This window comes from Lissotriton helveticus, chromosome 5_1 (genome assembly GCF_964261635.1).
Source record: "Lissotriton helveticus chromosome 5_1, aLisHel1.1, whole genome shotgun sequence".
NCBI lineage: Eukaryota > Metazoa > Chordata > Amphibia > Caudata > Salamandridae > Lissotriton > Lissotriton helveticus.
Genome location: NC_136065.1, coordinates 274271668 through 274288485, shown reverse-complemented (window position 1 = coordinate 274288485; position 16818 = coordinate 274271668). Strand labels below are relative to the sequence as shown.

The window sequence follows — 16818 nt, the reverse complement described above, 5'->3', positions numbered from 1 at the left end:
AGATAGGAAGGAGGTGGTTGCGCCAGAGAAGAGATGAGAGTGAGCTAAAGAGAGGGGACGTGGAATTTAAAAGTAATGTGAAGATGGGCAGAGGAGGATGAGGGTGACGTCCACTTCAGAGCTCAAGAGAGTTGATTGAGGGGCGGAGGAAACAGACGAAGACGGGAAGAGGAGGTGAGAAAGGAGGGTCCGGCTGGGAGCTGGGAAAGAAGATGGGGTTGCGCTGTCACGTCACGTGAACGGAGGTAGGCGGAGTAGTGTCAGTTGAGGGGAGGAGGCAGAAGGGAAGAGCAGAAGCGAAAGGCGAGGGAGGGAGGTGAAGGAATGACGTGACAGCGATAATAAAGAGGGAAGGAGAGGAGCGCTGTAAAGTGGAAGTAAACAAGAACACAGGAACCAGGAAGGATAAGTAAGACGGATGCTGAAAGGACAGAAGATGGTCCCTGTGTGCCGTCACGGAGATGGGCTGGGGTTATGCTAAATTGTCAGGATAGTTCCTCACAACCAAAATGATTATCACTGAAGTTATTTTTGCGTTGTCAATTGTAAGCCAATATATCTCCATTAGACAGCCTAAACAAATCGTGCATCGCAATTTTCACCCGGAAGAAAAGTATGTTCTCCAGCTCAACAAGCTCTTGCCATTGCGTGGTGGGGGGCTGGGGAGCGGCATTGGGTGGCGGGGGCGGGGGAGCGGCTTAGACACTTTAGTGAGGCAGCACTGCTCAGCAAAACAAGCTCTGGCATTGCACAGAGGGGGGCCGGGGAGCGGCTTCCTTTGAAGTCTGATGCCGAGGCTCAGACAAATGGTGTGGGATGTGGCTGGCGATGTGCACGCGCCTGGCTCACATGAACTGTACCCGATCCGCAGTTTGAGTAGAATTTTGAAAGCCTTACTATAATCTCGACAAACAAGCATTGCTAGCATTGCTAAAGCAATGCTGTAGTTGAGACCTAAAAAGTAGTCATGGAGAGGCTCACAATACAGGTGAATCCACAGGGGGAGCCACAACAAAAGCTTCCAGTGAAAGCTATTGGTAGAACAGCTGGTGAATGAAGAAGCCACTCTGTATTAAGCTTATCCTGCTCATGTGCCTGCGGGGTGGGCCTGAGTGCAACGCAGAACCTGTGTGGGTTAGGTACAGCACAGAGAAGGTGAGAGTAACTGAAGTGCGGAAATGGACCGAAGGGAAAGAATTGAAGTCCAGAGTGGAACATGGGATGTGTCTTGTTTCAGATCATGCTAGGAAAGCATGTAAAAGAGCAAAGATCATCTATGATGATTGTTGTAAGGTTGAGTGTAATAGCACTGTCCCAGATTATGTCACTTCCATCTATCAGCCTGATGGAGGATGTAAAGATCCCAGAATGTTGATTGGAACCAATACCTGCAGTGGAAGCAGGATCCAGTTTTCAAATACTGACCGAAAACATTTGAATGATCTCTGGGTGTCACTCAGAATCCTGACTAATTTTCATGTTTCAGGTGAGGTCAGCGGAGGTATTGGGTAGTGGCATTGATTGGTTGATTGGAAACATCCTGATACCCTTCCACGAAAGCCCCAAAGGGTTCCCAAGAGGAGCCACAGGCCAGAACAGACCCTCCAGTGAAAGAGCTGTAGATTTGTGACTGGTAGATTCCCTAGATATAGGGATTGGAATTTCCCATGGTGGCACCAACTCTAACCTTTAGTGTCCTAGAATATTAGACACCACCTTGGAACAATAATTCTTGGATGTAGTTACAAGTTCACAGTAGGGGTCCATAAGTCTAGCCAGTGTACCAGACCCAAACAGCAAGGACCTGTACCCAAGAGAACCAGAAATATTTCACCGCAACAGCCAGTTAAGAGGCTGGCCATTAAGTTGACAACTGGAAACCATGAACCACAGGGCGCTCAGAGAAAAATTCAAAGTATACAATTCCTGTTTATTGAGAAAGTTCATGTTTCCAGCTATTTGACCTTCTGCATATTATTTCGGCCCACAGCAAATCAGCAAAACCAACTGTGTTGCCAAGAAAAACTGTGACAGACCTCAATGAACAGCCAGACACTTGTCTAGCACTTTAGGACACATTGAGTATTTCCACTGACTGCCTGGGTGTTTGCAAACTAAGCATTCATTTCCTGAAGACTTAACCAGGCAGTTTTGCGGGGGTTGAGAAATGATTCAAACATTTATACAAAGTACATCATTTAATCTGAAAAAAGTGACTGTGTAACTATTTTAAACCTAGCATTAGTCATGCCTGAATTAAATGTAATATTGTGGCCAGCTGTGGCTCTATCTATTTGCTTTTACAATGTTACAGCAGCGGTTGAAACGAAGAATGAAATATAACATCATAGAAAAAATGTAAATGCAGGTAGAGCTAGACGTGATATCCTTGAAAACATAATGTGATGGCCAACAAGAACCAACCAGGACCACCTGATCTGGCCTTTATGCAGCCTACTCAACAACATAATTAGACTCCAGATTTACTTTTACTACAAACAGCACTTACTGCCCATTCTGGTGTGTTCTCTCTCACCCACCTGTGTGGGCAGGTCATGGCACATGGGAGGAAGGACATTTCTTTGTGTGCTATCACAATCTGGATCTGTTTTGTTTCCTCAATTGCACCTGCTATGTTGCAGGTAATGTCTGTGAACCTCTGCTAGGTTGCACTTGGCCTCTCAGGGGCATTGTCTGTGATCCTCTGCTCAGTTGCACCTGGCCTCTTAGGGTTAGGGGTATGGTCGGTGAACCTCTGCTAAGTTCAGCCTGACCTCTCGGGACATGATTTTTGAGCTTCTGCTCAGTTGCACCTGGCCTCTCTGGGGCATTGTCGGGGAACCTCTGCTCAGTTGCACCTGGCCTCTCAGGGACATTGTCTGTGAACCTCTGCTAAGTTGCACTTGGCCTCTCGGGGCATGGTCTGTAAACCTCTGCTAAGTTGCAATTGGCCTCTCGGGGAATTGTCTGTAAACCTCTGCTCAGTTGTACCTGGCCTCATGAGGGCATGGTCTGTGAACCTCTGCTAAGTTCAGCCTGACCACTCATGGCATAGTCTGTGAGCCTCTGCTAAGTTGCTTCTACCCCCCTCAGGGGAATGATCTGTGAACTTCTGCTCCTTGCATCTTGCCTCTCGTGGTATGGTCTCTGCTTTTCTGCATCTGGCCTCTCGGCAACATGGTGGGCGAACCACTGCTAAGCTGAATATGGCCTTTCAGGGGCATGGTGTACACTTCTGCTCAGCTGCATCTGGGCTCTCCTTTCATGGCCTGTGAAGCTCTGAAAAGTTCCATCAGATGTCTAGGGTCCATGGCCTGTAAACCTCTGGTTACTTGCACCTGCCTCTCGGGCACATGGTCTGTGAACCTCTCCTAAGGAGCACCTGGCCTCTGAGGGCATGGGCTGTGAACCTCTGCTAAGTTGCACCTAGCTTCTCAGGGGCATAGCCTGTGAGTCTCTGGTTACTTGCCACTGGCCTTTCTGGGGGGTTGCATGTGAACCTCTGCTAAGTTGCACATGGCCTCTCAGCGGCGTAGTGTTTAAACCTCTGCTAAGTTGCACCTGGCCTCTCAGCGGCATAGTGTTTGAATCTCTGCTAAGTTGCACCTGGCCTCTCAGCAGCATGGTTTGTGAATCTCTGCTAAGTTCCACCTGGCCTCTCAGCGGCATGGTGTTTGAGCCTCTGCTAAGTTCCACCTGGCCTCTCAGCGGCATGGTGTGTCAACCTCTACTAAGTTGCACCTGGCCTCTCAGCGGCATGGTGTTTCGACCTCTGCTAAGTTGCACCTGGCCTCTCAGCGGCATGGTGTTTCGACCTCTGCTAAGTTGCACCTGGCCTCTCAGCGGCATGGTGTTTCGACCTCTGCTAAGTTGCATCTGGCCTCTTAGTGGCATGGTGTTTGAGCCTCTGCTAAGTTCCACCTGGCCTCTCAGCGGCATAGTGTTTGAACCTCTGCTAAGTTGCACCTGGCCTCTCAGCGGCATGGTTTGTGAACCTCTGCTAAGTTCCACCTGGCCTCTCAGCAGCGTGGTGTGTGAACCTCTGCTAAGTTGCACCTGGCCTCTCAGCGGCATAGTGTTTGAACCTCTGCTAAGTTGCACCTGGCCTCTCAGCGGCATAGTGTTTGAACCTCTGCTAAGTTGCACCTGGCCTCTCAGCGGCATGGTTTGTGAACCTCTGCTAAGTTCCACCTGGCCTCTCAGCAGCGTGGTGTGTGAACCTCTGCTAAGTTGCACCTGGCCTCTCAGCCGCGTGGTGTTTGAACCTCCGCTAAGTTGCACCTGGTCTCTGAGCGGCATGGTGTTTGATCCCCTCCTTAGTTCCACCTGGCCTCTCAGCGGCATGGTGTTTGAGCCTCTGCTAAGTTCCACCTGGCCTCTCAGCGGCATGGTGTGTCAACCTCTGCTAAGTTGCATCTGGCCTCTGAGCGGCATGGTGTTTGGACCTCTGCTAAGTTGCACCTGGCCTCTCAGCGGCATGGTTTGTCAACCTCTACTAAGTTGCATCTGGCCTCTTAGTGGCATGGTGTTTGAGCCTCTGCTAAGTTGCACCTGGCCTCTCAGCGGCATGGTGTTTGGACCTCTGCTAAGTTGCACCTGGCCTCTCAGCGGCATGGTGTTTCGACCTCTGCTAAGTTGCACCTGGCCTCTCGGGCACATGGTTTATGAACTTGTTTTTAGTTGCATCTGACCTCTCAGGAGCATTGGGGCTTATTTATGAGTACCCTGCGTCACTTTTGCACCACGTAAAGTGGTACATGTGTGACGCAGTGCTCGCGAAAAGATTTAGGAAGATATGCAAAGCCACCCTGCGCTGCTTTGAGTGGCCTGATAAATCATGAGTAGGCGATGCTGCACAGATTGCTGCGTAACCTTACTCTGCACCCGGGAGGCGTTCCATGTGCATTGCGGTAGATTTTCCCATGGAGCACCTATAGAATTTGATGCTGCCCCAGATTTACAAATTTATGTAAACCTAGGGTAATGTGTCAAATCCAAACGCCTCCCGAGGTAAGGCGTAACAAGGAGAAATATGTTTATTTCTCCTCATTCTTTCCTCTTTCCATGTGCATTCTGCAGCACTCATAGAAAGAGGAAAACACCTTGCAGGATTGTTTTTGTGCTGGAAGGTGTCCCTTCCTGCATAAAAACATTGCTGCCTGCAACGGAGGCACAGTTGCACACCATGGTTCAAGAATCCTAATTTGGCACTAGGTTGCCAAAATGGCACATGCAAATGCAGAAAGGACAGTAATGCACTGTATTGCTTGAATACAGCGGTACAAAAGGTACAAAATCAGTCTGACCCTGTGCCTCATGGGAACAGTCCAGCCCGAACTGCCAAGCCATGCCTTCCCTGGACCAGAAACAAGCTTCCTAGGACCGGTTTCTGGCATTTCAGCCGTCTTCAGCCAGGCTTGCTTGAATCCAGTGGCAGTTCGGGCTGGACTGTTCCCATGAGGCACAGGGTCAGACTGATTTAAATATGGCCATGTCTGAACTGGAGTGGCAGAGTGGGCTAAAGAACGGTGATGGATGAAACCCAGATCTTTTGACTGGGTGTGAGTGTTTGATTGGTTCAGATGCTCCGTCCATCACCACCCCCTTTTGTACCGATTTGTTCGCCATGAGTTGGCAGGGTATGCTCAGACGTGAGTTCCTTACTCACTTTGCCACTGGATTCAAGCAAGCCTGGCTGAAGACGGCTGAAATGGCAGAAACCGGTCCTAGGAAGCTTGTTTCCGGTCCAGGGAAGGCATGGCTTGGCAATTCGGGCTGGACTGTTCCCATGAAGCACAGAGTCAGACTGATTTGCATATGGCCATGTCTGAACTGGGGTGGCAGAGTGGGCTAAAGAACGGTGATGGATCAAACCCAGATCTTTTGACTGGGTGTGAGTGTTTGATTGGTTCAGATGCTCCGTCCATCACCACCCCCTTTTGTACCGCTTTGTTCGCCATAAGTTGGCAGGGTATGATCAGAAGTGAGTCCCTTGCTCACTTTGTCACTGGATTCAAGCAAGCCTGGCTGGTGACGGCTGAAATGCCAGAAACCGGTCCTAGGAAGCTTGTTTCCGGTCCAGGGAAGGCATGGCTAGGCAGTTCGGGCTGGACTGTTCCCATGAGGCACAGGGTCAGACTGAATTGCATATGGCCATGTCTGAACTGGGGTGGCAGAGTGGGCTAAAGAACGGTGATGGATTAAACCCAGGGATCTTTTGACTGGGTGTGAGGGTTTGATTGGTTCAGATGCTCCATCCATCACCACCCCCTTTTGTACCGTTTTGCTTGAATACAGTGAATTTCTGCCCTTTTGCGTAGGGCAGCACAGCTTGGTGCCTTGCTGTGCTGCCCTACACCAAAATGCCATACATGAGGCCCATTTTCTTTGAACATCTGATAAACTGCGCGAGGCCTCTCTGGGGCATAGTCTGTGAACCTCTAGGTACTTGCACCTGGCCTCTCAGGAGCATAGTCTGTGAACCTCTAGGTACTTGCACCTGGCCTCTCAGGAGCATAGTCTGTGCACCTCCAGGTACTTGCACCTGGTCTCTCAGGAGCATGCTCTGTGCACCTCCAGGTACTTGCACCTGGCCTCTCAGGAGCATAGTCTATGAACCTCTAGGTACTTGCACCTGGGCTCTCAGGTGCATGCTCTGTGAACCTCCAGGTACTTGCACCTGGCCTCTCAGGAGCATAGTCTGTGAACCTCTAGGTACTTGCACCTGGCCTCTCAGGAGCATAGTCTGTGAACCTCTAGGCACTTGCACCTGGCCTCTCAGGTGCATGCTCTGTGAACCTCCAGGTACTTGCACCTGGCCTAAGGAGCATGCTCTGTGAACCTCCAGGTACTTGCACCTGGCCTCTCAGGTGCATGCTCTGTGAACCTCCAGGTACTTGCAGCTGGCCTCTCAGGAGCATAGTCTGTGAACCTCTATGTAATTGCACCTGGCCTCTCAGGAGCATGCTCTGTGCACCTCCAGGTACTTGCACCTGGCCTCTCAGGAGCATAGTCTGTGAACCTCTAGGTACTTGCACCTGGGCTCTCAGGTGCATGCTCTGTGAACCTCCAGGTACTTGCACCTGGCCTCTCAGGAGCATAGTCTGTGAACCTCTAGGTACTTGCACCTGGCCTCTCAGGTGCATAGTCTGTAAACCTCATGCCGCTGAGAGGCCAGGTGCAACTTAGCAGAGGTCCAAACACCATGCCGCTGAGAGGCCAGATGCAACTTAGCAGAGGCTCAAACACCATGCCGCTGAGAGGCCAGGTGCAACTTAGCAGAGGCTCAAACACCATGCCGCTCAGAGGCCAGATGCAACTTAGCAGAGGTTGGCCATGTCTGAATTGGGGTGGCAGAGTGGGCTAAAGAACGGTGATGGTTTAAACCCAGATCTGTTGACTGGGTGTGAGTGTTTGATTGGTTCAGATGCTCCGTCCATCACCACCCCCTTTTATACCGCTTTGTTCGCCATAAGTTGGCAGGGTATTCTCAGACGTGAGTCCCTTGCTCTCTTTGCCACTGGATTCAAGCAAGCCTGGCTGAAGACGGCTGAAATGCCAGAAACCGGTCCTAAGAAGCTTGTTTCCGGTCCAGGGATGGCATGGCTTGGCAGTTCGGGCTGGACTGTTCCCATGAGGCACAGGGTCAGACTGATTTGCATATGGCCATGTCTGAACTGGGGTGTCGGAGTGCGCTAAAGAACGGTGATGGATTAAACCCAGATCTGTTGACTGGGTGTGAGTGTTTGATTGGTTCAGATGCTCCGTCCATCACCATCCCCTTTTGTATTGCTTTGTTTGCCCTAAGTTGGCAGGGTATGCTCAGACGTGAGTACCTTGCTCACTTTGCCGCTGGATTCAAGCTAGCCTGGCTGATGACAGCTGAAATGCCAGAAACCGGTCCCAGGATGCTTGTTTCCGGTCCAGGGAAGATATGGCTTTGGCAGTTCAGGCTGGACTGTTCCCATGAGGCACAGGGTCAGACTGATTTGCATATCGCCATGTCTGAACTGGGGTGGCGGAGTGAGCTAAAGAAATGTGATTGATTAAACCCAGATCAGTTGACTGGGGGTGAGTGTTTGATTTGCTCAAACGCTCCGTCCATCATCCCCTTTTGTATCGCTTTGTTTGCCCTAAGTTGGCAGGGTATGCTCAGACGTGAGTCCCTTGCTCACTTTGCCACTGGATTCAAGCTAACCTGGCTGATGGCGGCTGAAATGCCAGAAACCGGTTCCAGGATGCTTGTTTCCGGTCCAGGGAAGACATGGCTTTGGCAGTTCGGGCTGGACTGTTCCCATGAGGCACAGGTTCAGACTGATTTGCATATGGCCATGTCTGAACTGGGGTGGCGGAGTGAGCTAAAGAATAGTGATGGATTAAACCCAGATCAGTCGACTGGGGGTGAGTGTTTGATTTGCTCAAACGCTCCGTCCATCACCCCCTTTTGTATCGATTTGTGTTGACAGACACAAGTTTCTGTATGAAAACGTTTGTTTCTAGTTACTTACTGCTAATTCACACGGGTGCTGCAGCTGACCATTACTTCCCTAGTTGATTGTAATTGGAGTATGGATGTAAACTACCTGTATCTTATTACAGGACATAAAGGACGCCCAAGTAATGATATGATCTGTGTGCACCCCTGCTACTCTTGCATAGCACATCCATTTAAGTACACATCCTGGATATCTGACATGCAGCATTAAAGTATTCAGACTGCAAAACTTTAAAGGGGTGAATGTGTGACTTTTCTGTTGCCCACGTTGTTAACATATTTGAGCGTTTAATATTGCTGTAGATGGTGGACTCCTAATTGGCGTGCCAGCAATTAGTGCTAATTTAGCTGAATTGTACTTCTCAGGGTGGCGGAGATTTTTAATAGCCAAGCAGGCAGGCTTTGATTACACGAATTAAGCCCTTAATTTGAACGTGGGCCTGCTTGCTTCAACCGCTTAAGCAGTCTCTGGAAAGCCCTGCTGAGTGCGACCCATTGCAGTGCTTCACTCGCTGTGCTAAATAAATGTAGCGCAGGAGCCAAGCTCAGTACTTGGAACTCGTTTATCTGTGGCTGCGATCATCCTTTCTTTGTTCACAGATATTTAAAAGCAGTGGCATAGCCAATAGGTCTCGCCTTTGAGACCTTATAACTGTTTAGTTATCCAGCACTTATAAGGTCCCAAAGGCGAGGCCTATTGGCTATGCCAATGCTTGTTTCACTTGTAAACACTGCCTAGGCAATAGTTGCATCTCATTAGTACCAGTTTAACACCAAAATATAGAAATAAGCAACAGAACAGTGACCAGTCAGTCTTTGCAAAGGGCCTTCCACTGCGCGGCAACACGTGTCACTGCATTTTAGTATTGTTTGAACCGTTTGAGCTAGAAACAAGATTTTTTTTGTTAAAATCTGCAGATTATGCAGCAGATGATGGAACACGTGGTAATCGCGCAAATCTACAGTTATGCGAAAAAAATGGAGCTGCCACACAATCGCATAATTCCAGTGGCCCTGACTATGATACTATTTAATACCAGCTTCTAGGGTTTTATCAGTCATGGCTATGCATTTTAGGCACTGCTCCTTAATGCTGCTACTTGTGTCTTATAAGAGTTGGTCTTAATGTTCTACATTGCGTAACCTCAAATGTCTTCTAGGCGCTTAAAGAATAGGTATCATTATCAACACTATGATTTGCTTCCACCTCAGAATGACAATGTCTGGGTAAACCCTTCCTTCATACAAACCTGTGACCTGAAATGTTCTTGGACTGCACTTCTGCCACTGAGCCATCTCACCATCTCACCAATTGCAATGTCTTACAACAGTTCACATTCCTCTTTTTGAATCGTGTGTTTCCCCAAGTTTTCCACCAATTCCATGTAGTTTACATGCATTAAGCGGCTTTTAGAGACAGGGTCTTGTTTTAGTAAAGAGGTCATATTCTCAGGTAAGTAGCCTAAGGTACACACACAGTTCCGCAACGCGGCTGCGTGAAAATACCACTGTTTAGACATATTACTCCCCGAGCCATGGTGAAGAATTCTTTGGAACGTGGTGCTGTGGCACCTGTTATGTTCATGGCGGGCGGTAGTGGTGCTCTACACTATTAGTAAGACATGCCAGGTGTAGCCGTAAGATGCAGCGGTAAAAGCTGGGGATATCCTGGTAATAGTGCCCAGCGCCCCATAATTCTGCCTCCGGTATGTTTTTGTTGCCAGGGCAAATCGGCGGAGTTACCGACAGAAACCTTATTTTCTGAAGTTTACTCCACCAGAGCTAATTATGGCAAAAAGTGGAATGTGTGATGATACTACGCGATCATGTTGATCGCGGTATGTTACAACACAGGCTTTACAACGCAAGTCGTTTCAACGACTTGCACTGGAGGGCGCTGTACTTAGGGATAGCACGATTTACTATTCCAACACCAGTCTACGTACAGTAGGGAAGGTGTTGGATTAGTAAATCGTACTATTCCTTAGCTTACAGCGCCATCCAGCGCAAGTCGTTGTAACGACTTTCGTTGTAAAGCCCGTGTTGTAAACCTACCGCGGTGAAACGCCCACGTAAGTAAAGGTCGTCTCCCAAAAAAGTGCTGTGGTCAATGCTTTACTAGCTCAGCCCTTTCTGCCCTATACACTGGCGAGCTTCGTAGTCTGACCTTACCACGGTTGATAAATCCACATGCATCATACCTAGTGACCGCCAGTAATGACACTGTCAAGAACAACGTAAGATTCTAGATGCAAAATGTTGCTGCACCACGAGAAATAATGTACATATTACAGCCTGGGATACTGGGAGTGTAGAGCGCAACTCTATGCCAAGCACATAAAGATGCCAGCTGACACTCATTCACTACAAGTCATGTGAAGCAGAAGTTGTGCCCATTTGCTGTCAGCATGCTAATGTATGTTGCTACAGTAATGCCTATGCACACAAAAACAGAAATCTTTCACAGTCGTGTACAGTTATGACACACAATTCAGGAAAAGCCAAAGTCAACAGAACAACAAGCACAATATTTGATGCAGAGGTGCTTTGAGAAGGCTTAAAGGTCCTTTACTTGGAACACAGCGACCCAGGAGTGCTCGATGTTTGACGTCCTACAAACCTATATCGGGACCCCCAGGTGCTCACCCATGCCAGTGGAGATTTGACGGGATCCTCTCCCGGGATATAAGCTCAGTGTCCACATGACCGGAGCATACTCTCCGCAAACAGTCGCCTAGACGTACTTTGGCATTGGAGAGTGACTTGAACTCTTGAAGGAGCGTTTTCCATTATCCGGAATAACGCGCATTGGGGATAGTCATCGACATGGTCACGGGCCCTGCCGGGTCGGAAATATCACCGGTAGAGCGACCTATTTGGCATATTACCTTTAACGCAGTCCTGAGGAGTCGCGAAGACACTGTTCCCACGCGACGAAACACGTGTCGGCTAGTTGTGGAACCATTAAACCTTCTCAAAGCACCTCTGCGTCAAATATTGTGCTTGTTGTTCTGTTGACTTTGGCTTTTCCTGAATTGTGTGTCATAACTGTACACGACTGTGAAAGATTTCTGTTTTTGTGTGCATAGCCATTACTGTAGCAGTTGTTTTGTATGTTAGCTTCTGATAATATACTGTTGAGCGGTTAAGGGGTCTTCTCCGCTCGCCAGTTGCACCTTACTTAACCAGTTCACTCGACCACCGCAGCGTCCACATCTGGTAGAGCACCCTTTGACATTCTGATACACTAAAAACCCTTTCCTCGGCATTCATGCTAATGTATGTTGTTGGTGCCCTTTACCATGGTCTGTTCTAGGGTGGCAAGTGATTACCACCTGCTGTATTGGTGGAGGTAATCTTAGGGGGTGTTACCCCTTATTTTAAGAATTCTAGGGGGGCTTTAGACTGCATATCTACAGCATGTGGTAAATCAACAGGAGGCACCAGGGCACAAGTCGGGGGAACACGCAGGTGCACGGCGTCCACCCACTAGTTTCTCAGGTGGAAGCCGTTCCCCCTGCCAGGAAGTTGGACCCTACAGAATTATGTTGAACTTGTCCCGGTGGAAGACACCGGGACAGGCTCGGCAGCGATTGCACGTTGTCTGCTTTCCATTTCCAGCAGCAAGGTGCAAGTAGCGAGGGGGCTTTTTTCCACCTCCAGCTAGGACGAAGTTAAGGGGCCATCAGGCCTCCTTTTGTTTGAATATCCTAACTGGAGGCGTCCTGGAATCTCACACTGAAATGTAAATGTACCAGAGGGGAAACAAAGGCACACAGCTTGCTATTTCTTCACAGGTACTTAAGGGAGAAATGCTTTTACCTTTGTTCTGTCTCTGTATGTAAGTGCAGACACTGCAAGACTGTCAGATGGGGTGATCTGTCCCAGTATTTACACAAATAATTTAAATAGCATTATGTTATTCTTTTATAGTGCCACGTCGTGACGTCATGGCACACATCATGATGTCACTTGCATAGTGCCTGACTTGGTCAGTCCCCCCCACCTCTTTTTCTAGGACTTGTGCCCTGGGAGGCACCAGGCGCGCAAAACCCATTGGGCTCACGGGGCTTCAGCCCCCCCGTCGTGTGTGTCAGCCCGGGCTGACACAGCTTCGCGGCTGGTGACGTCTAATTGCAGCCGCACCCGAGTACTTCACAGGTCTTTATAAGACCGTTTACTTGTAAGGGATGCTTTTGTTATGTATTCACCCCTTCTTACAGCCACTCTGTTTACGGCTGAAAGAATTAGCCCCCCCTAAAAAAAACTTTTTCAGCCCCCCCCCGAAATGTGGCTCTAGTTGCCCGCTTGGGAGGCACTATGGCAGGGGATGATGCTGCATGTGGTATTGCCACATAACTCCCAAGAGACACACATGGTAGATTCATGGCCTAAATACACAACTGTTGTGAGTGTAACTTACCTTCTTAACCATCGCATAAAGTGGGAGTAAATGATGCAGACGTTAAATAGCACAGGCTAGCATGGCTTCTATATCTTATAGTTTTCACCTTGTAAACATCTTCAAAAGTCAAATGCCTTAAAGTGAATGAATATTTATAACTTAAAGATGACTAATAAACAACACTTCTTTCTTTTTACATGGCTTTACCTTGGCAGAGGCGATATACATTATGAAAGCGGACACCGTAATAGTGGGCTCAGTTTCAGAGGCGCCCCGAAGCCAGAGCGCCAACCTTCGGAGAAGCAAGAGTTATGAGACCCTCCATGACCCGCACTACCCCCTGCAAGAGTCTGACCCCCCACGATCGGCCAACGTGACGCTTTCTGTGGAGGAAGAGGAGGGGAAGCGCAGCCTAGAGCCCAGCCTTGCGTGACCCGGAGGTACACAAATAACAAAGGTCACACGTCACTCAATGGCCTCTTCTTCCTGGGAATCTTCTAAGTGCAAGGTCAGAGAGGCTGGAGATGTCACCAGGATCCCGAGGGGCACTTTAGACCCGCCTTGCACGTTGTATGTTGTTGTGGATTGATGTCGTCCTGTCTTGGCACAAGAGTGAGTGCCTTACACGGTTCGCACTCCCACTGGCGGGAACAATCTGGCAGCTTCCTTGGTTTTGAAGAGATTTCATCCTGCAGCTCCCATCGGGCTCACTTGTCTGGTGACACAGCGCCTCGTTTAACAATGGTTTTCCTTCCTGTATTAGTATTTGCTCTGACAGACTTCCTCACCCCGAGGTGGATCGGCCTTTACAGAATTTGGAAGATTTCCAGACTAGCTGGTTCCTCTGGAAAGTCAGCTGGGCTGGTGCAGAGTCCATTTCATCACAGAGACCTGAAGATTACAGAAGAGACGCACTGTCAAGGCACCTTTTAAAGGAGCCTTGCCCTGGCTCAGACTAAGACAGTGCACCTCTTTCTTGCGGCTATCTGGGAGGAACGCATTCAGTAAACGACAGAGCGGCTGCTTACAAGTCATTTTGCGGGTATATTTACGTACATTTTTGCGCTGGGTTTGCATCACAAAAGTGACACAAAATGTTAATTTGAAATTTGAAAGCACTGCTATCCATCACTGTGCATCAAGCGGTGCTCCATGGGTGGTACATGGGCGTTCCCATGCAACCACTCGTGGTGTTTGATGCAAAACTCAATCTATTAAAAAAGTAGACAAAAAAAGAATGCAGTTTCGACATTTGCATTATCGAGGAGAAATGCTTTTATTTCTGCAATTGTTTCTGCCTTGCTTGTGTCCTGCACTGTACAACACACATACATTGTACGAAAAGTGTAAAAGTTAGTCTAAGCATAGTATTTTGTACTGGAAGTGTGCCCTATCAGGACAACACCTATGCTAGACTTGACATAGACATTCTTGCACTAAAGTGCAAAGGTCTTTGCGTTGAGCTGGGAGCCGGATTATGTGTCAGCTCTCGGGAGAGAGCAGAACAATGTCATACCACTGTAGATGTGGTGCTTCCTGCTTTCTCCCGCTTACGCAACGCATCAATTTTGGTTGCTACTTTGCATTGCAAGACATTTTAGTAAATCTACTCCTGTCTTCCACAGTGCAGGTGGCAGCTCCCGCACTTTAAAGAGACGACAGAATGAGTGACTGTACCTGCCTGAAGTGGGATATCAGGAGGGGCCTAATACATGGGATTCCCTTTGCCACCACTGTAAATATTCCCTCAGGAGATGTGCTAAGTGCGTGCCACCTATTTGTGGCGCACTGGCGGTGCACCTCTCGAAGGTCTTTTTGTCTGCATGTCTGCACCTATAATAGGATGCCGGGACAGCGGAAAAATGATTCCCTCATTTTCATGGGGCTATGCACCCATGCAAATATGGAAACACCTTCTCTAGACAGCCCTGGCGCTACATGTGCTCCAGCATACCAGTATCACGGAAGGGGCCGCACAAGCACTTGTGACCCCTTCTGTAATACCATAGTGCCCGGGGGTGGTGCACAAAATAGGGGCACATGCCCGGTTTTCCGCAGGGGACCCATGCATAATATGGCACTAGTGATTCCAAAATGCAGGGTGAAGCAGCAGATAAGTAGTTGTTATGGTTCCAAATGAACAAACAAGATAATTTGTCTTTTATTCTCTTGTACACAAAATTCTATTTTACAAGGAGCACTGAAAATGTGTGAACAACTGGCATGTGAGGCAAGCCTACTGGCCCCATGAATGCTCCAGTTTGTTTGGAGTTCTCACAGCTTTCCTATAGGCCAGTCCATCTCTATCCTCACAAATGCCTGACTCAAGCATCTTTTGGCAGATGTAAAAACATCAGTCTCACCTTAACTAGTTTATCAATGAACTAGGACTCAAGTTATTGATCGATACCTTGTTCTGAGCAATCGCTTCACTTTGCTGAAATTAAGTTGCATTTATATGACACAATCTGCATTTTAATGTATGCTCCTATAGGTTGTTCCTCCTGAATAATACAGATATAGTGTAGAAAACACACAGGACTTGGTATACGGAAATTGCATTTGCAATAGTATTCCTGGGGTCACCCTAGGCATGCGATAGGACATCTTCAAACAAATGACCCCTGAGGGTGAGATATTTCAAATTAAGATATGACGCCGAATATAAGATGAACATCTTTCACTCTAATGAAGTGTGTCTTACAGAAAGGAAAAGAGATTAGCAAGGATAGCCAAACTGAGTTATATGGGAACTTTGTATGGACCCTATGAGCTCAGATTCTGACACTTGCAAAATGGACTCTTGTGAAAACATACCAGCCTGTATTGCACATTCATAATTCTTCTTCATGTAATACCTACTACAATTCGGTGCCTGGACTGACAGTATCATCATTGTCTTTTTTTCAGTTACAAAGCATATCGATATAAATGAAAAGGAAATGTGTGGCACATGTTTAAGAGGGAAGCTTTGATATGCAAACGTTAACCTGTTGATAATACACGTGGTCGGTGTGCAATGAATTACATCATATTTTATTTGCAGATTGGATTTCTTTTTTCATTATGGCCCCTGTTATATCTGTTTGCTTCTATGTATTCTTCTATATAACGTTTTATAGACACATGTTGCTGTGGGTAGGTATAATATGACAGACATATCTCCCTTTGTCTAGTTAGATGTGGCTTCTTGATTATTCAGATTCCATGATTCTATGATTAAACATGTTTTTTTTTTACCTCTTTCTGCTTCTATTTATGTTTAGCAAAATGTCTGAAAGAAAAAGAGTACAGTGATATGATTAGGGATTGCGAATTTTGCAAAGTTGTTTTTGCAACTTCGGGATGTTTTCATACTTCATAGCATTCACAAAGTAGGCAAACTAAAAAAAAAAGAAAAATTTGTGTTGAAAAATCCTGCCAAATAAAAAACTGCAGCACCTCCTTTCTGGCACAACAATTCTCCTGCAAAAAAGGGGTTCTGTTGGGAAAAATCCTCTGTAAAACCACTTTTTCATGGGAAACTTAACTGGCAAGCGAAGATGCAAAGTTTGTCACCTTCTTCAAAACTTTGGGAGTGGAATTATAATTTCTCACACGCTACCCACAATTCGAAACTGTATTAATACACACAGACCATGATTACTTTTGCTTAATACATTTTCACAAATCTTTGTATGCTATCAAATAAAAAAATTCTTGAAATTGACAGAAGCAAAGTCTCGTTTCTTCGCACAGACAGGTGCTACCCATGACAAACACAATGTCAAAAACTGATTTTGAAATGCCCAAAAACATGGAAAGAAATGTGTTAGTAGTTGAGGTAATAGGAAATATCTTTCATTTTTTTAGTTCTAACTTTACAGATTGGAAGACATTTTATTGATGCGTGTGTTATTCTGGATATTTTTTTTACAAA

The 16818-nt window shown here is 47.4% G+C and overlaps 1 protein-coding gene across 1 annotated transcript in view; it reads left to right on the top strand.

Moving 5' to 3' along the window:
- TNFRSF8 (TNF receptor superfamily member 8) overlaps window positions 1-16610 on the top strand; it is a 258101-nt gene extending 241491 nt beyond the window's left edge. The window contains exon 11 of the mRNA XM_078640895.1: window positions 13115-16610. Within this exon, the coding sequence (XP_078497021.1) occupies window positions 13115-13332 (218 nt within the window). The 3' untranslated portion in view covers window positions 13333-16610. The remainder of the gene's footprint in view (window positions 1-13114) is intronic.
- Window positions 16611-16818: the final 208 nt, after the last annotated feature.